The sequence below is a fragment of the Lepidothrix coronata genome, unplaced genomic scaffold (genome assembly GCF_001604755.1).
Source record: "Lepidothrix coronata isolate B3197 unplaced genomic scaffold, Lepidothrix_coronata-1.0 Scaffold60, whole genome shotgun sequence".
NCBI lineage: Eukaryota > Metazoa > Chordata > Aves > Passeriformes > Pipridae > Lepidothrix > Lepidothrix coronata.
In genome coordinates this window covers 4,547,898-4,568,692 of record NW_016690240.1, presented here as the reverse complement: position 1 = coordinate 4,568,692, position 20,795 = coordinate 4,547,898, and the positions used below count along the sequence as shown (strand labels likewise).

The window sequence follows — 20,795 nt, the reverse complement described above, 5'->3', positions numbered from 1 at the left end:
TAAGAAACTACCAGGCTTTCCTTGCAATTTTTTTGCAGAATTAGTGTTTCACTACTGAAATGTACATGCCACCTGGAATTTGCCTTTCTGTCAAAATCTTTATAAAGTGGGAAAGGCAGAACAAATTCTAACGTGTATACCCCTGTACTGCAGAATGGTCACTACAAGAATACCACAGTGATGGCCCTTAAAATGCTTGTTATGTACAATTAAACAAGAACTGCCACATTTGCTTCCTCAACTATACAGCACAGACTAATAATGCAACAACAGTAATTAATCCAGCAGTTTAACTGCTATCTGGACAGCAGGCAATCAGGTTAACAATAAGAATTTTGTATGAAGTGGTCCAAGTTTGAAAAGTACCCAACATATTATATAAGCATTAATATACTAATTAACAGATAAGAACCTCTCTGTTGAAAAAGCACCTAAGTCCTATTCTCAGACAAATGATCAGTAAGAACCTGAAGCACTGTTCTTGAGATGAGGCTAATGACTGTAAGAAAGCAGGAGATTGGCTCTTCTACACTGAGCCCATGTAGCAGTGCAGCTTCTGAAGCCAAAGATGACACAGTCATGGCACTTCACAGGTACACTGACACCAGAAAGGGACTGCACTTCAATATTAGAAGTTCAGTAGTTAAGTTAGCCAGGCAAGAGAAACAAGCAAACATCAAAAACCTGCAAGTAGCTGCTAAGATTTTAAGAAATCAAGTAGAAATCTGGAAACTAATGCAGATCTCTGAACCTTGACACCCTTCAAGACAACAGGCCATGTAAGCTTCCCCTCCAGACTGAAAAGGAACTGAGGGTTTACATCACAAGGGAATGGCCGATTTCTGTGTTGTCATCATGAAATCCACAGATCACTACTATTCTGTCTCTTCACTAGAGATGACCAGTTTTCAGAAAGTTAAGAAATCTCAAAAGTACAAATGAGGAGAACAAAAGCTATCAGAAAAGTGATCACAACTAAAACATGAAACAGACTTCACTTTAAACAGAAACAAGAATTTCACAAAGGGCTAATCCACTAAAAAACTCAGAATAGATAGATTTCTGTTATGAAGTTTGGAGAGCAGCTGTGAAGAAGAAAAAAGAAATTAATGATGCCTTTTTAAACAACACCATGCAGTTTGTGACACGTGAATTTGCAACACAGAAATAAAATTAAGCCACTGTCAAAGAATGAGAATAAAATTTTTGCTGAAAAACTCAATACCAGTGACAGGACATTTCTGGCATTATAGGAAGAGTGAATTTACACACTCAAATGAATGCCAGACAGCTTTATTGAGAACGTGGCTGAAGTGTCTGCCCAAACCAGATCAACACCACGATATGTCATCTGGTACAAACAGAGGTACTGGTATATTTATCCCAGTGATGTCAGTTCTTCTCCTCAAACCTGGAGACCAGAGTATAAGAAATTGGAAAGAAAGTGTCTCTTTGGGGTCTTGTAACATCCCATCATGGTATACAAACCAATTTCCCCCAAAACCTTAAGATTTCTGGCAGACTAATAAAAAGTTTTCCTATGGTACTATTCAAGAACCTTGATCAATAAAGCAGGCAAATACTTGTGTGCAACTGGATGGCTGCATACCAAACCACATGCCATTCCACAAGTTACACCTCTCTATCCCAGGATAATACAGTGTTTGAAACTTCCCTCTTAGCTCTAAAACAAGACACTAAGGAGTACACAACTGCTTAACTGAGAATTGCAGAAGAATTTTTATTCAGAAATAAGTGGACAAAATGCTCAAGTGCACTGAATGCAAATGGACATGAAATGAAGGAAGTTCAAGTCAGGATAATTAACACCTGCATCTGCTTATTCTTTTTTTGATTCAACACTGTCCTGTATTTACAGCTGAATTTTATATTTTTATATATGCTGTGATGCAATCTATATAAGTATATTAATACACAGCATTTAAAAAATAGTGTAACAGAGCAAAACAAAACATGGCACCAAGAAGGCTTTTCCTCCATAAAAAGATGTGGACGCTTGTCTGTCACCATCATAATAAATAATACACAATTAACCATACATAAATTGCATAAATATGCTTTTTAGTGAAAATCCAGCAGTTATGGATACTTTAAAAGGTACTATCCACATTAAAAAGTCAGTTACACAGCAAACCTTTTCACTCATATGAGGACATTGTGACCACCTGCTTCCCCCTCTTCAAGGGTCCATGAATATCATAGTTAGTGGAGCAACCATTTTTATGGCTGTAGGACATACTGTGCACAGAATATGCTTCAGCTAAAATGAAAAGGTAAATACCACAAAAAAAATCAAAATATTTTCACTAGGGTACAATTATTATTTTTTAATATTATTAAAAATTTACACAGGAATAGAGACCCAAATTCTCTCTCATCAATTAGGAAAACAATGCAACAGCTTAATGAAATTTAGAGGCTGCAACATACTATCTTTCTCTGTAAAAGCAATACACTAACAAGCCTGACATAAAGTAAACCAGAACAATTCAAGTGAGGCCATTTTATTAAAACTAAAAATTCTTACTTTTACCCTTAACTGGACTATTGTCAATATTCTTTGGCTTCCAATATAACCAAAGGAGTGAATAAAGTAGAAACTGGTATCAAGATTACACTAGTCCAAGTTGCTTCATTTTAACAGCAGTATTTCAATAATTAGTCATTATTAAGAATACATTTCTTGCAACGTTACACTACTCATTACTAGTGTTTGTGTAATAGCATCCCTCTTCTACTGGCTAGAAAAACTAGGGATGGTGAATTCTGGATGTATACAATAAATATCATGTAAAAATAGTATATTTGACTATTTACAGACATAAGGGACATTTCTCTGCATCTTCACAAAACTAGATTTCGATACCACAACTATATGAAGAAATAAAGAAAAAACTGGATTAAAAGATCTAATCCCAGTAAAAATAAAAAGGTCTTATTCGTCATCACTACAGATCAGCAATAGTGCTTAGGTCTGTATTGAATAAAAGTCTTGACTTGGTCTTATACAGTTAATTATCATTTCAGTTAAAATACACAAATTAGAACTCAATTTTATGGCTAAAATCCCTCTCCTTTTCTTCTAACTGGAGCCATAAAATAAAGGAGTCAAAACTTTCAGAGCATCTACATTTTTAAGTTTTTACAAAAATCAGAAAATCAACATAACCATTAATATGGGGCCAGTTTTCAAACCCAGATGACTCAAAATAAACCAATGTCAAAAGCACATACATTGATTTGGCCTAATTTAACATACTGAGCCTGGAAACCGGATTCTATGGAAAAAGAATCCTCACTCCTATCAGTCAATAGCTACTTCTCTCAGGTGACAAGGCCAAGTCCTTATCCTCTAAATGACTAAACATGGGTTGCTCCACAAGCTTATTGCATTTGCATCACTGATTTCACCATTTCCTGGATAGAATCTGATGTTTAATAACGTATAAAACTTGTGACAAATCTAGTCTACTGAAACATAGATGGAATTCAAAAGTTAAAAAACTGAGAATTCAAATTATTTCCTGTTCACTAAAACTGCTATAAACCTACACTACTTCTGCTGTAAATAGCTTTGGTCAAAGGCAGACATCACTCACTTCACATGGTTTATGCAGTTCCACAACTTCTCTTTTGGTTGCCTACTTCGTAAAAACCACAAGATTATATACTAATTGATGATGATAATTAAGGTTTGCTCAATTCCACAGTAAAATGTAAATCCAAGTTTATCTTTAAAATATCTGAAAGTGAGAGCAAAATGGGAATTTATAAATTTAAGACTGATTTCATGATCTTGTCAATAACTGAGACAGCTTATTTAATTTTTCTGTGAAGCAATCCCTTCATATAAAGCAATTTGTTCACTACTATTCACTTAAAAGGTAGTGTATTTCCTGAATATGCTATGACACCACTGAAAAGAGTTATATTTTATGGTATATTTATCAGTGCAGCATTACAAAAACAGTAAGATGGAAACCAAAGGGTAAAACAGGAAATTAACTAAATGATTCTTATTTCACTCACAACTTCAGTTTCATATTGCAGGTTAAAATACAATAACTAGTTACCATTTCAGATAATAAAGCTAGTGCTAATTAAAACAAATTGCTTAAGTATTGACATTATTATAAGCCATAGAGCTTATACTCAACATTTCTAGGTGAAAACTGCATCCATTTTGTCCATGCTGTAAGTTGCAAAAGTTTGTGAGCTTTCTGAATGTTTTTGCAGTACATAAACCTTTAAAGAAAAAAGTTAACAGGGCAAATACACAATACACTAACAAACAGTATTAAACTAACTGCAAAGAGTGTGTGAATTGCTGTTTTGCGCATAATTTTGCTTTTGCATTGTTTTCTATATTTATTCACCAGTGCAAGGTGTAGATTTGTTGCAAAAATAACTACATGCTGAATAAAGTGTACAATTTGGGGTCATCTGACAGAAGAGTGATAAATATTATAACGTATCAGATATAAATGCTGTAATACTTTAGTACACTGCTATAATTTAAATAAAATAATCTTTACTACTAGACATGCAAAACATCCTGGGCTTCATTACAGTTGAACATGTCTAGCTGTCTTTTAATCAGGTGTCTGCTGTTTTGACTTTTCCTTCTGAAATTAGTATCTATGTTTACTGGTCTAAGTTAGTTAGCTACACACACAACAATCAACAACAACAAAAAAACCAAACCTCACTTACTCTATTTGCGCACCATGAGCCACAAGGGCACTTATGGAATCCATACTACCAGATCGAGCTGCTTTATGAATAGGAGTTTCACCAACATAATCCTGTAAAGATAAACTACATTTTGTCAAGCATTATCTTCCCAAAAATTAAAATCTTATTGTTACATTACTCACTTTAATTAAGAAAGCAGATACATAAAAGCAACACATAAGCTAGCAAATACATCAGGTACTTTATCATTACTTTAAAGTTTGCAGTAGGCTGCCATGTACATTAGATATTTAGCAAGAAATAACACAAAGGGCATTTAACTCACAAGATAAGCCTAACTAGGCAATCAGCAACCATATTCAGCAAAACTTCTTAAACCACCCCCCCCAACATATAGCACTGCAACAAGTTATTCTAACCCCTTTATCTCCTAGCACTTTTGTGTCCCAATACTGTTGGACTGAGCAAGCCATCCTGAACCCAGAAGCAGCAAGGCTGAGCTTGTGGGACCGTACTGCTTTCAGATCTGGTTGATACACTTACACAGACAGTCCTGTGTTGCTCCCTTGGTACTCAGAAGGAGAGGAGTATGTATGCAGAACTCTACTGTAACAGAAGTATGCCCAGCATTCATAGGACAGGCCAGATCTCTCCCAAGACATAAATATTGACCCACATCCCACATACTTGTCTTTTCTGATTTTCTTTGTGCATTTACATTCTATTAGTATTAACCAGCACATCCAATCATTTAGTCTTTTTGCATTATGTGTAAACATACTGGGAGGCTTTTCAGGCAACTGCTCCCTACCAACTGTCTTCACAACAGGGAGAATCTACAGCAATTTTACAAATCCAAGCAAGCAGCAAGTAAATTCCATGCATTGTGATCTACAGGCTGCAGAGGAAACACAGTACTTGCAATTAACCACCAGTATTAAGAACAACAGAGAAGAATCTGTAATGAAACACTGCCTTGAAGTAGCAAGTAAATATTGTTATTGGTTTGTTAACATGATTTAATCATCACAATCCTTAACATTTCCAGTGGCTAGCAAAGATTTTTTTTGTTTTCTTCCCCATCCTCTTTCTCTCCAAACTTCTGATGGACTTTACTGGTCTGTTTGACTAATATTAAACATGTTCTAACTGTATGTGCCTCAGTTCTGCTTCCCTGTTTCTTTTATTAAAATATCAACACTAGCTATATTAAATTAACACAGCACCTTACTGACTCACCAGTCTTTACACACAACAGTGTTCATGCCTAGCTCTACAGTACTGGTTATACTTAAGCCCTATTTGAAACGTGATTATATTCAAAATATAATCATACTACCACCTTAATAGATACAAAGTACCAAAGTTTTAAATTCTTTGCCAAGCTTTTGAGAAGTTTAATCACATCTTTTAGATCATGTAAATATAACTTGAACATGAATTTTGGATTATGTGTTATGTACTCTCAATTTCCAATTTGCCAATTTTATTTCATGGTAAAATATTTTTATAATGAGTTACAAATTCGCTGAGTAAGCCAGTTTACCAGTGCTTAAGATAGATATTCAGCCAAACAATGAACTACCTAGCACACCCAGGAAGGAACAATAATGGTACCTAACAAAGTTTACTTTCTTATAAACTAAGGAAAATTGCTGAGGCTGACAAAGCTTGGAGACAGAAAAGAGCAGAAAATTCCTTAGAGATTATAAAAGAGCCATACAGCCCTCCTTCCAAAATGGCTGTCTATAGCTGATGGATAGAAGACTGCTTTCCAATGAAGTTTATGTAATTTCTCCTATTTATAAGTTTTCCTGAAGTAACAGGAAGACAGAGAAGTTTAAAAGAGGATACAATTACATTAACTGTCATACATGCAAATTCATTTGACACTAATTTACCTTGAAAAATTTTCTTCCTAGTGTAATAAATTTTCCAATCATGGAAGCGGTCTTTCATTCACCATCCTGTTATTGTTTTCTCCTCCCAATCTGCCCCTTCTCCCCCTTTTTGTTAAAGAGGTAAAAGTGTAGAAAAGAAGTAATTTGCCTCTTGTGCTCAGCATTAGTATTTACAAAACCAACCCTCAGTTAAAAGAGGTTCAGTTTAGGGAAAGTCAGCTCAACTAGCCATGCCTGTGATAAAGATGACAAAAATCTCTACTAGCCCCATAAAACTAGCATATTGTCCACAGTAAGACCTAGAGAACTGCAGTATGAAGTCTTGCTGCGGAGAAAGACAGAAAAGATAAGCAAAGACCTTTGCAAAAGGACTCCACCACTGCATTAGCATGAGCTAAGCTTGTAGCAGCTAAAGATTCCATCGCCAAGTGGAAGAACATTAGTATCACAGAAGAGAATATGTCTTGAGAAGGACTGCTTTCAATCACTGGCCCAGAAAAGCACGTGTGTCTAAAGCTAAGGATTTGAGAAAATACTTAGAAAATGACAGAATACACATATTTAGATTTTTATAGCATTCCTTTTAATTACAGCACCTAAATTTCAGCCATCATTACTATTATCTTCCTTTGACATTCTCCTAAGGGGCACTGAAACAGTTTCTGAACTACTCTCCTAGCTCTACTAAGAAATTATCTCTGGATTATGAGCTAGACTGAAAGGAAAAAATTATAGGCCACTAAAAAATGGCTTTTAAATTTACTTATTTTTCAACACATCCAAAAAGGAAACTAAAGTGCTCTGTATGAGCATCAGAACAATTCTGTTTTGATTCAACAACTGGAATCCATGTGACCAAATAAAAAACAAAGTAACAGCTTTTTCCAAGAAGCTTCTGAGAACAGTTCAGGGTCTAGCTTGCTGGCACATTTTCATATTTTTTTGATAATGCAGAGCAAAAGAAGTTATTTTGAGGGGCTCTACAAAGTCCTAATTATCCTTGTCAATACCTCATAATACTTTAAATTGTTCACACTTCCCATATGTGCTTCACTCTGATATAATCCCTTTTGTAGTAATATTGCAGGAAGGGAAGCATCAATAACTTGTATTGGTCTTTCATACCAAGAGCAGAACTTGTCAAGGTCCCATTTACCCTTCTAACACTTGTCTCACTATCTAGAAGTCACACTATAAATAAATAAGCAGAAATGCCAATTAAGTTTCATTAATTTAGCATTCAAGATAACACATTTGTTTCTGTGGAAACTAAGTATTTTGTGTACAGTACTCCTGAAGAAATGACAAAAAGTCATGAAGCATTAGACACACATTATTTGCAACTCTCTGATCAACACCTTCTTCGTTTCCCCTGGAGAAGCATGGCTATCCTTTCACAAAGACAGGGCAGTCTTCTCTACCTTGGGGTCATGTCTAGATTACCTTTGACTTCTTTCATTTTACTGAATAAGTATTTGGCTTCCTTCCTTATTGTATTTCTATTTATGTGGCTGAAGAGTCTTTTGCTTTTTTTGCTTTAATCAGTAAATCTATCTCAGCTTGACTAATCAGTTTGCAATTCCTCACTATGCTGCTTAACCTCAAAAGACATTTCCTCTACTGATTAAATACTTTTCTTAAACTTGCTGCTTATTCCCAGGTCTCTTTTAGATGTGGGTATTTTTTCAGTTCATTCCAAAGCCATTTTTTACTCCACTTTCCCTCTTTCTGTCTTTTTGGGACCCAAACTTCTGTTGGCTTGAGGATCTTCCTGGTGAATTCAGAGGACATTTTCCGTTTTGTTCTCCAAGTTCCAAGTCCCTGGATATGATTCAGGTAATTTTGCTCACTGGTACCTTTAGTCCCCTTCCATTTATTAAAAAAACCAAACAAAAAAAACCACCTAACCCAGCCCCCTCCCCCCCCAAAATCCAAAACCAACTTACCTGCAGATATTTGTTTTTAAAATAAAAAGCTCCCATACACATTTACACTGAAAACTTTCAACTATTTGTACTGTTTTAGCTGGCACAGAGTTAATTTTCTTCAGAGCAGCTAGTAAGGTTTTTTGGTGTACTAAAAACATGGCTTTGGGCACAAATCCAAAGTCTTAGCTAGGAGTGGGCTGGGACATGGCACAGCTGGGACCACTGATCCAAACTGACCAGAGGATTATCCTGTTCCATATAACATCATGCTCAGCAAAAGAAGCTGTGGCAGGTGGGGGGAGAAGTTTGCCAGGGCTGTCATTGCTTGGGCACTGGCTGGGCATCAGTCAGCTACTGGTGAGCAACTAAGCTTTTCTGGTTGTTGTGTGAGGCTTTTATCATCACTTGATTTTTCTTGGATTTGTTTTTCTTTTCTTCCTTTTTTTTACCTGTTAAATTGCCTTTATCACAACCTATCAGTTTTCTCACATTTCCCTTCTGATTCTCCCCTCAACTCACTGAGTGGGGGGAACAAGGAGGTGGCTGTGTGGTGCTTAGGGATCTACTGAGGTTAAACCTCAACACTCTGCAAGCACTTGTAAAACACTTCCAATGATATCTCACTAAGATAGAGAAGCACCATTTTACCTGATAAGAAACAAACTAACCCAATTCCTTAACTCAACTGACTGAATTTCAAGTTCTATCAGATGATCACATTTCCAGAAGCTACTCAGATGTCTTAGACTCAGCACCCTTTCTGAAGCTAGGAAGCAGAAACTAAAGAACACTGAGTATTTTTCCTCATTCTTTGCTAAAAATGCTTTGAATTTGTGATTGTTTCTCCTTCTGAATTTTGAGTGCAAATGAGAACTGATGGGATATTCCTATCTGGATTTAGTCCAAATTGGTGTTTAAAATACAAAACTATAACAAACCAAAATAATGAGTGTTTTTTTTCCTCCCCACCAAGTATATCAGCACGTTTACAGCTCTTGCTAGTATGGGTAATCTAACCCTCCTAAATCTGCCATCACTGCCATGTGATGATAACTGACTGCATGAAAATTAAGTTGTATCACTTGTAAGGATGCAGTATTTCTTTTCCCTTTTCTTTAGGACAGGCCACACAAAACTTTTTGGCCAATCAACACAGGCAACATACAACAGACATATTTAATAGGCTGCGGCTAGAGGGAAAAAAGTATTTAAATGAAAGCTAACAGTAAACAGTACTAAACAGCTAAATCAAACAGTACTCATGATTATCTGGTGTTAATATGTACAACAGCCCAGAATCAATCTGCGTTGTGACAAGGATAAAACAGAAAAAATCCTCAGGAAAAGTAGCAACATAATTGCTTTGCACTATTACAGTGAACTAGAGCAGGCAGGCAGCCAAGTGCAGGTCCTGAGTCACATTACTAAGAACTATTAGCAGGCGCTGCCCACTGAAAAAAAACCAAACCCAAACAGCAGGACATTCTTTTGGGTTCACTGTTGGGTAAAAACAGTCAGGCCATTGCTTGGCACTTCAGCTTTCCTCCTGTGCATTTTTTATGGTGAGCTGGGGGGGGGGGAAGAACTGCCCACTGCTCATAGAGATGGTTCTAGCCAGCACACACAGTTATATAAGAGGGCTAGGCATCACAGGATATACTCAGAAAACTTATCTGGGGAGCAAAGGACAATTGGGACAAGCACTTTTCAGCATTTGTCCTTCACTGCTGCTGCCTCAGAAGTGTCCTGGGCAGTTGTCACCAGCAAGGAGATAAGACATTTTTAAGTTTTCCTAAACTTTAGGGCAGGCAGCATGGGCTACAATACAATACCTCAGGGCAGATATGAGAAAGCATGCATGCAAATTCTACTGAGTACCGGAGGTTTACGTTAAAACTGACAGACTTGAGTGGATTCCTTTTCAGAAGCTATCCTTTTCTTTTTCCAGAAGTGATGGGTTAGTCTGTAGCCAATGACCAGGAGTCAGTTTGGAAGGAAAGTTTACTATTTTAAATATCAAGTATTCCCAGATCTTTCTCAGCATGTGTTTTGTATCCAGTGTCCATGGAACACTTGTCCTCACACAAGCATTAGCCAGTGACTATGTCTGTTTGGAGTACAGCATCAGTCAGCGAGCTGGAAGGAATAAACAAAATACACATCAGGAAATAGTGCTCCAACAGCTCAAAAGTGTGGGTGGAAGCCCTAGATGATCATCTGAAGGTGCTTGCAAGTTAAATAAGGAACCAAGATCGTTTAAGGAATTAAATCAAACAAGAGTAGTAGAATTTGACTGCAATTTAATAAACAGCTGAAGGAACTGGGGAAAGCAAAGCATGCACTGTGCTTTACATAGCCATGTATCCAACTATCTGTGGGATGAGTTTTCTGCTTTAGGTATCATGAAGGCACACTGCCTAGCTTTCAGTGCTTGCGCATGCGAAACCAGTGTGACTGACCAGTTGCATCCTAACAAACAACTTGAGAGACACTCTTGTTTCTACTACTATTTAAAATTAACCACAGGTATCTTACTTTATCATCAAATTGAGTCTGAAATGCCTCTAATTGTATGTTCAGTTAGTATTTTGTGGGGGCAAAAAAAAAAAAGCTACTACATTCAAGTGCAACTTGAGCCTACCATTAACAACACACAAGGTGCTCACAATGTCAGCTCTCAGTACCCATCTCTGTTGTGTCCTTGGCCTGTCAGTACCTAAGTCTGCCCTTAGAAGCCTATAAGATACTATCATACTATCTGAACTCAAGAACTAAACTACTCTTCCTCCTGTGGAGGACCATTTGCTCCACTGACAAACCACTAAAATATAGACTCCCGAGTCACTGGCTTGCCTTGGTGACTTCTTTAAGTTGGAATGAGTTTCCTGCCCACTTTTAACTGCATATTATACTGCCTTCTGCTTTCTTTTACAGTCATCTGCATGTTGCCCTCAGCCCATGGAGAGATCTCTCCACTCTTCTCTTCTTCTGGAGGCTAGCTGCTACTTTCTTCTTTGCTACAACCTCACTCACTACATGTGATTTTTTTTTCCCCCCATCATGTTCCGGGACAGCAAGCTTGTTCTTCAACTCCATTTCAACCTCACTGGTCAGTTCTTCTCTTTATCCTCATAGCTGGAAACTTTCATTCTTCTCATTCATTCATTTTCATTCATTCTTCTCTTCTCATTTAGCAGTTATTTGTACATCTTTATTCTGTGCATGCCATGTTTCCTCTCTAATCACCATTTCTTTACATTCTTACCTGGTCTCCAGATGCATTTATAGTTCTTGTATTTTCTCTTCTGAAGATTCTACCACTATGCAGCAATAACTTATTGCATAAGTTACTTTTGTCAGGTATCAAGGAGAAGATGCGATCTATAGCCTCTGCATCCAGTCACCTTCATTGTTTCTACAATTCTCCTGGTGTCTCACAGCTGTTCTCAATGCACCAGCCTTCTTTTCTGAAAACTCAACACAAACTTCCCCATTTCTTATTTTTGCATAGCTTAAAAAAAAAAAGAACCAAACTCTAGAAGTGCAAGTGTTTAAATTCTTCAGCAGACTTAGCTTAACTCTACTGCATGTAAAACAAAGTCTGGCCATTAAATATTTTAAGAAAAGTATGATACAACTTTTAATAGGCCAGACATTTTACAGATGCTGTGCTATACCACAGCTTTCAATAACAGCATATGCTGTACTATCAATTACTCTCATAGAATATTACTAAAAATACTTTTTATTACCATTAAAAAGGTATATGTTATGTATGTCCAGCATACATAATAGATTCATTCAGAACTTCAAACATTTTCTTCAAAAATATGATAGATTTTAAGCATCCAATTCTGTTACTTCACCAGAGTAAAACAGTTCTTTACAGGTATTTTGCTATATTTATGCACTCTCTACTACCAAATAAATTACATACTCCCAGTAAAAGTAATGAAAAATTATAGTAAAAAAAAAATTTTAAGTAATCCATTCATTCTTTGTTAGTGAAGTACATGCTTCTGATCTATTTTCAAGAAGTTACTAGAAAAGCTTAGGAAATAATCTAAAAAGAAAAAAAAACATAAAACCATGTGCACCTTAAAATAAACCACAGCAGACCTTACTAGTTAGATGTGTGACTAAATCATGAAGCACCGTAAGGGTCTCATGGTTCTGTAGGTAATGGCGAATTTTCCAATTCTTAGCATATTTAGTACGTATTATGTTCCTTACTAGTCTTCCTTCTTGCCCCTAAAGCAGCACTACAATATCAGAATATTTGCTAATGCTGCCAATACCAAAGCAGCATTACCATTTTGTTCAAGAAGTAGCAAGATGTCAATTCCTAAAACAAATGTCCTCCAAACCCCTAGAAGCTTAAAGGACATTTATTAGTCCTATCTCTACTCTAATGTAAGAGGTCTATAACTAATAATTAAGTCATTTGACTTCAGCTGATGTTAAAAATAAAGTATCTGTATGTTAATGTAAGGATCACATATGTCATAGAAAGGGATCAAGACACTTCTTCCAAAACTATATGCATAGGTGAAGTACACATGAATCCATACCTGTTTGTTTATGTTGGCCCCCACTTGGATCAACCAATTCAGGCACTGTGGATGTCCTCCAAAAGCAGCAATGTGGGCTGGTGTTTGAGCAAAACGGGTTGTACTGGCATTTACAGAAGCTCCAGCTCTTACTAACTGCATTAGGCACTCCAGCTTTAAAGACATGAGGGAATAAAACCAAAAATGTTACACAGATGTGCTATGACAATTAGCATGTGCTAAATAAATACATAAATCCAAGAAAAGCTAAACTTCCGAGTAAGACTACATGGATGCAAAACAAGAGAGAATATGAGATTTAGGATATCCCCCTCCTCCTTGACTCCTCCCTCCTTTGGCTATAGACTATATCTCAAAAATACTTCTCACCTACAAAACTGAATTCCACATTTCTTTTCAGGAAAAGGGAAAACAGGACATAAATACTTCAGATCTAACTACAAGAGCCATTTGGCTCACTTTTGTTAAGGAGGAAAAAAAAATAATGATACTAACCAGACATCATTAGGTAACATTTGCCAAAACAAGAGCCTTGTCAGGAGATACACAGATGTACTCTCAGAAGAGTTTAGAGAAAGGTAAATCAGAAAAACACAAGATTTTTCATTTATTTAATGTTTTCCTGGAGTGACAGAAGATTAGTAATGAAAACTAATTCTTAATAATATCTAGTATGCTAAATCTATAAAAGGAATACATTTCTCCCACCATTTCCTGTTATTATAGATGAGGAGCCGTTAAAAAAAAACACAACAGGTTGCATGTTTGTGGCAATACAAAAAAAAGTAATTCTTTGTTTTAAAAAATTGCAGTATTTTGTTCCATTATATTCTGACTTTTATTTTCCCAACACACTAACCAGAAGGGTCAGATAACCAGATACTATTTTTAAATGTTCATAACATCTCATTTGTAGAAACTAGGCAAACCACAGCCACAATGACCTCAACTTGCAAAAGCAGTCAAAACAACGCTCCTTTCCTGTCACACAGTAACATTGTCTTCTCGTTGAAAGGAAAAGGAATGCACTATGCTGAAATAAACAGTTTAGTCTAGGCATCCATTAACTGCGGTTAGAAAACAAACACCACCGCACACACACATAATAATCCCACACTGGCTCAAGGCATTGGTTCATATAAACCAAAAATCTATGGGTCTCTCTGTCTCTCACAGTTGAAGGAAACATCAGCCATATCACAGCTGTGGAGTAGTCTGTCCACAAACGAACAATTAAAAAGCACCCGAATGTGGGCTTGCAGCTTGATTCAGATAGAAACATCAACAGCAGGATTACAACATTCTTCCGTTTCTGTATGTCAGCCTTTCTTTCTCCCTCTTTTAACCTGTGAATTCCTGATCTTGCTGAATTACATATATGAGGTAACTACCAACCACTGTAATTAATCATTTTATATTAGTTTTGCAAATACATTGTGAACTTTAATTTTTTTCTTCCCTTATAAAGTCCAAACAAACACATATGAACCTTATCCTTCAGGATATACAAAAGTACTTTTTTTGGACTGTAATGAAGTTAAGGCTGGACACAGATGTACCATTAACTCACTAAGTGCATGAAGTAAGGGTGAGGGTAACTAGAATACTGCCGTATTAATGAATAAACCTCAATATTACCAAAGACAAAGTACCTTTCCAAAAGAAAACAAGCACTTTTTCTGGGGGAAAAAAATTACATCAAAGAACTGGTGTAAGCAAACATATAATTCTAATGCTAGACTACTCAAATACACTTTGTGTTTGCCAATCTTAGACTTTCCTTGATGTTCACACGTTAGTACCCCTAATATTGCTGTTAACCCTCAGTAATTATTAATTAAATTGTAACACTAGTTATTGTCATGTGATGGGAAAAAAACCTCCCGCTACACCAAGAGCATCTACTGCAATTGCAAACAAAAATAAATTTCAGCCAGTTTTTTAAAAAAAAAGACTTTGAATGGAGTTAATTTGAAAACACTTTAAACAAGCATTACAAATTCAGGAAAGAATAATATTTCCTGCACAGGCACCGGTCTAAAAGAATTCCATAATTAGACAGGCATTACAGCCCATCAACTGAAAAGGGAAAACGAGAATCTCATTCACTAGTGCTATCCTGTGCTGTTTAAATCTGTTCTATAAGATGGCTACATGTCATGATTATCTGTACAACTTCATCTTTAAATGTTGGGTTTGCTTGCCTTTTTTTTTTTTTTTTTTTACATTCTCTGACAGTGCTTTAACAATGAAGACATTTCAACTCATTAAAAGCTGAAGTGTGGCTCTCCCGTAACATGGCTGTCACAAAAACATGCTTCTTCCAACATTATGGAAGAATGAGGTATAAATGTAATTACATCCACAGACAGGAAAAGTCAATATGACAAAAAACAATAACTCACTTGATAATTTATACTTGATAGCAGGATACACAAGTCCACATTCATTAAATAACCTAAATTTAATATAGCAGATATTTTCCACTGTATAACTTAAAGCAGAGGTTAAATTGATTTGGTCAAGAATAAAGACAGGTCCCTGCATAGGCCACAACACTGGCCAAGGAAAAGATGGTCATTTTTATCTGTACTACTTTTGTTCCAAAAGCAACACTACTGTGCTTCCTATAAGGTAAATAGTCAAATGGCAAAAAAAATGAAAAATAAAAGCAGAAGAGCACAAGCAAATAGATGTGGTCAGAGAAAATAAAAATTCACATGCAAGTGATTAAAAATTGAATTAAGGTTAGTCCAAAACAAAGTGAATTAACAGTGATTTTTATGCAAGCCCTTCATTTTCTGCCTCTCTAGTAGCTTTTTTAGACTGTTAACAATTCTACATTCTGACCCATCCTCTCAGAAACCTACAGAATGCCAGGATAATTTAGGACACTACATAATTAACTCTAATTAGAATACAGCAACTCTAATGGGAATTAATTCACATCTCAGGAGACAAGCAGTTCTCTGCAGTCAGGGAATGTCCTGAAAATGCAAACTCCACCACAGGTACTCCACACAGCAAGTAAATTTGGACTTGCTACTAACTCTAAAAGGAGGCCCATTTTGTCATTAAAACCCCAGATATTACAACCAGAAACACTACTTGCAATATCTATCATGTCCAACTGAATTTGCTGGTATTTTATTTATTATTTGCAAGCTGTAAAAGTATGTTTCAGAGTAAGTCATTCAAGAATACTGTTTTCATTTCTAGTCTTGAGACTTCATTTTTACTGGTCCTAGTGTTACATCAGTGTTCCCCCCTACCTTTCCTCTTTTGCATATTCATTTATAACCAACTTGACTATTGCTGCTACTTCCCTACTGAAGCACATCTACACCTTTGTGCAAGAATGTAGTTGCACACAGCTTAACTGTAAAATTATTTTGTACTGTCTTTTGATACAGCTAGGGCCATCTTTCATGTTCAACCTGTACAACAGGTAAAGGGACAGAAACATCTCAATGCTCGTAAAGTTCACCAAACCCAGACTCTTGCTGTTTGTTCACGTACACATGTGTGTACATGTATGGACTGGTTTAGATGTCACTGCTTACGAGTTGTTCCAGAAGGACTTCTTCCAGAAAGGAACTCCATCAGTTTTGTCATTTCATCATGCTACAGAGCTGCAGTTAGAACCAATACATGTCTGGTGGACCGTGTTGCTAAATGGCCCTATATCAGACAGACAGACACTAAGCTCTGTCACCATTTAATTTCTTTCAGAAAAAAGAAAAAAACCAAACAAGTGAAAATCCCATGAAATCTAAAGAAACAAAGAAGTGAAGAGGAAGATTACTGTTCAGTAACTATTAATGAACACTTCACAAATTAATATTTGATATCTATGGTACTTGGATAAACAGAAGAACTCTCCATTTGGCTTTGATGAAAGTGAATTTGGAAAAAAACCCCATAAATAAAAACATAAAACATGCACCTCACTGTCCACTAAAAGAAGCTATTGTGTCACTGCTAGCAACAGTCTATTAACTGGTGAAAGGTAAAAAAAGTGTAACTATACCACAGAAACACAAAGCCTGATTTGGGACCCAATTACACTACTGTAACTTTTTCAACGTTTTGTACAATCTTTGACTCTGGGAAAGGAACACTACCTAACAAGACTATAAAAGATACAGATAACGTCCATAAATTGAAACTGCCTAGATCCGAAGGCTTTTAGGAAAGTACATATATGCAAAATTGTATAAAACCCATTTATAGCCTAGGTCATCTTTCCAAGTCTCATTCATTTGTCAGATTTTTCCCTCCAATAAGTAACAACACCATCAATCAAATTTTGCCCATACCTAAGACTGAGTATGGCAAATAAAAGCACGACATATTGCAGATTGACTTGTTCCCTTTGTTTGCTGTTTCTGCAAGTGTCTCTTCAACAGAAACTGGAATGCACACAAAAACTCACACAACCTAAGATGGTTGGCAGAGAGCTGAAGATGCTTAAAGAAAAAAAAAACCAACAATGCAACATGTACACTGTTCAAGGCAAAAGCAAGGCTGCCACAAGCTAGTACCAAAAAGAAATTCTTATGAGATGGAAAAAGGAAACACAAGACTGTAACATGGATTACTATCTTCACATTTTATATGAGTGTACTTCCCAATAAAATTTAAGGCACTCCAGTTTTCCAGAGTGTAGATTATTTGCTTCTTTTTGAACACATAAAGCGCTGCTTTACATTTTGGATTTTGTGGGTTAAGGGTTTTTGTTTCGCTTTATTTTAGGACTGAAGGACTACTTAGCTATGCTTCTAAAACGTTTCTCTAAGAAGCACTGCAGGTAAGATCATGCAATATATAGAAACCATCTCTTAATGTACTTTTATAAACCATGACAACTGCCTAAGTATATCAATCTTTTCCTCTGGCACACGACCAATAAACAAATTGAAGTATATTGGAAATGGGAGGGAGAACAAGAACAAAAGCCCCTCGAATTCCAAATCTAGACAAATCAACGAGGAAAAAGCACCAAACCCCAACCCTCTGCTCTGGAATTTTGCATAGGCTGGGACACTCACTGCATCAGAAACAGGAAAGGCCTATATAAAAATCAAGAAATTAAGATTTAATCCATTTTAAGACGTGAAGTTAGCAGACCTACTTCCCGCGTTTCACCCTTTTCTGCATTGCGAGGATGCCAACACAGAAAACTCCGTACGTATAAACTACAATTTATTTTTCATCCTGAAGGCAAGGGAGGAGCGCCTCACAGGCACAAGCGCCTTCTCCCCACACTCCCAACGAGCCGGTCGTCACAACACGGGCACCACAACAAAGCAGTCTCCAGGTGCGGAGCCCGAAGACGACACAGATCACGACCAGACCCTGCAGACAAAGCAACAAGCGAGCCGGGAAGGGGGGGTCAACCGTGGAGGGTCAAACAGGGCACGGGAGATTATCCGAGGGGGCGTGGAAGGGGTCGCGCCTCGGCGGTACCTCCCGCCCGGATGGCCGGCGCCCGCCGGGGATATCCGGAGGGGACCAGCGTGGGAGGAGCCCCCTGCCCTGCTCCGCGCCATTGGCTCCCGGTGCCGGTGCCCGGGGACCGTCTGGAAGCCCGGCTCCGAGGCCCCCACTGTCACCCGGGAAGGGAAGGGGGGCGGCTGCCGCCGGCAGCGGGCAAGGGATGAAAGATGCGGAGACGGCAGGTGCCGCCAGCCCCGTGACCTGCCCACCCCCGCCTCGCTGACCGCGGAGGCAGGAACGGAGCCAAGCGCCGCGGCTGTCCGCTGCCGTCCCGCCCGATTCCCTGAGTAGCGGCAGGAGGCGGTGAGGGAATGGGGGGGCGGCGGCGCCCGCAAGGGGCAAAGATGGCGCCGCGTTGCGCGCGAGCGGGAATCGCGCCCTCCTTCTCCTTCCCCTTCTCCTTCCCGTTCCCATACCCACCCCCGCTCCCGCCGCCGGCCGAGCCCGGCCAGGCCCCACCTTGCCGAAGTGCGCGGCCCAGTGGATGGGCGTCCAGCCGTAAAAGGAATCCTCGGCCGCCAGGTCGGAGCGGGGCGAGGTCTGGAGCAGCGCGCACAGGGCGGGCAGATCCCCATCGCGGCAGGCGCGGTGCAGGGGGAAGCGCAGGGTCAGCAGCTCCTCACTGGAGAAGCCCGCTTCGGGGCCGGCTCCCAGAGACATGGCGAGCAGGAGAGCGGCGAGAAGGAATGGGAAGGAGGGGGGCAGGGGAGAAGGAGCGAGCGGGCGGGCGCGCGCTGCCCGGGCGGGAAGCGGCGGCGACTGCGGCTCGCGCGCGCGGCCCCGGCACAAAGGGAGTGGGGCGGGGCCGCGCGCGACGCTCCGCCCCCCTGCGGGCGGGGCCGGGCGGCCTCGGGGCGCCCAGGCGGGAACGGGGGCGGTGCGAGGCGGGGAGTGCGTGTTGCCTCTTCGATCAGTCTTCGTCTCTTCCGTCCCTCCCTCTCCTTTTCTCTCGCTCCCTCTCCTTCTCTCTCCGCTCTCTCCGTCTCTGTCTCTCTGTTCTCCCTTCTTCCCTTCTTGGCCCCCCTCCCTCTCTCTCTTCTCCTCGCCCCTCGTCTCTCCTTCCCTCTCCCTTTTCCTTTCTCCCTCTGCCCCTCGCTCCTTCCCTCCCTTTCCCCCTCGCTCCCCCTCTCCCTCTTTCTCCCGCCCCTCTCTCCCTGCCCCCCCTCTCTCCCCGGTGCCCGGCATCTCCCGGCTATCCCGTTCCCGAGGCGGCAGAGCCGCTCCCGTCGGTGCGGCCGCCGCCCCGGGCAGGGCGAGCGCGGCCCCTCGGGCGCAGCGGGCAGGGACAGCGCCCCTGAGCGGGAGTGGAGGGCTTTGTGCCGCCCCAGCGCCGCGGGTGAGGAGGACGGTCCGTGTTTCCGCAGGGAAAATCTGCCGGCGAGAGGACTGTGCTGTGGGGCATCGACGGTCGCGGTGTTCCCACACACCATGGAAGTGCTTCCAGGCACTCGCAGATCGCTCTGGGTTTGTGCTGCACGATGGACTGCAAACCAAAGGATAACTTGGCTGTCAGTGTCTGATTAAAATGGCAATGCCGGATTTTGAATTGCAATCAGAAATTGGTCCTTGAGTAATGGCCCCACAGAAATTTAGGAAACTTCTGTTGGTTGCTCCTAATTGTTCTCTGCCCAAATTTTTTGTGAACCACTTTTTCTGACAATAGTAAAACTTAGCTGATGGTAATTCATGGTAATTAATACTAAAATTTAGTTGTTTAATTGTATGAAAATTCATCTGCCCCTGAAAATCGTAGAATCACAGAATCATAGAACGGTTTGTGTTGGAAGGGACCTTAAAGACCATTTAGTTCCAACCCCCCTGCCGTGCGCAGGGACACCTTCCACGAGACCAGATTACTCAGAGCTCCATCCAGCCTGGCCTTGAACAATTCCACCGATCGGGCATTAAGGGATATTCCTTTTTCAGTATACGCTATTAAGGAACGCAAACCAGGAATTACATTCTGGGGCAAAGAAGGTACTAAGCAATTTCTGTTAAAAGTACCTAGATACCCAAACATTTAAAAAGCTTTTCCTTAACATCAGTTTGAATTGATCTTTAAGGTATTGTGAAATATCTTTTTCTTAATATATGAGTTCTGGCTTCTCAGAAATTGTGATTCCATAGACATTCCTCCTATTTATTTAGCTTCTTTGGATTTTGTCATAGATAAAGCTGTG

At 39.3% G+C, this 20,795-nt stretch overlaps 1 protein-coding gene across 2 annotated transcripts in view; it reads right to left on the bottom strand.

The window, feature by feature from the left end:
- Window positions 1-19,375, bottom strand: part of ANKRD10 (ankyrin repeat domain 10) — a 37,770-nt gene extending 18,395 nt beyond the window's left edge. Inside the window, exons 1-3 of one of the 2 annotated variants that reach the window (XM_017817333.1) lie at window positions 19,075-19,375; window positions 13,117-13,269; window positions 4,735-4,826 (exon numbers count right to left, since the gene is read on the bottom strand). In XM_017817333.1, coding sequence (XP_017672822.1) covers window positions 4,735-4,826; window positions 13,117-13,269; window positions 19,075-19,275 — 446 coding nt within the window. In that variant the 5' untranslated portion in view covers window positions 19,276-19,375. The remainder of the gene's footprint in view (window positions 1-4,734; window positions 4,827-13,116; window positions 13,270-19,074) is intronic. The other variant, XM_017817332.1, reaches the window with a different exon arrangement.
- Window positions 19,376-20,795: the final 1,420 nt, after the last annotated feature.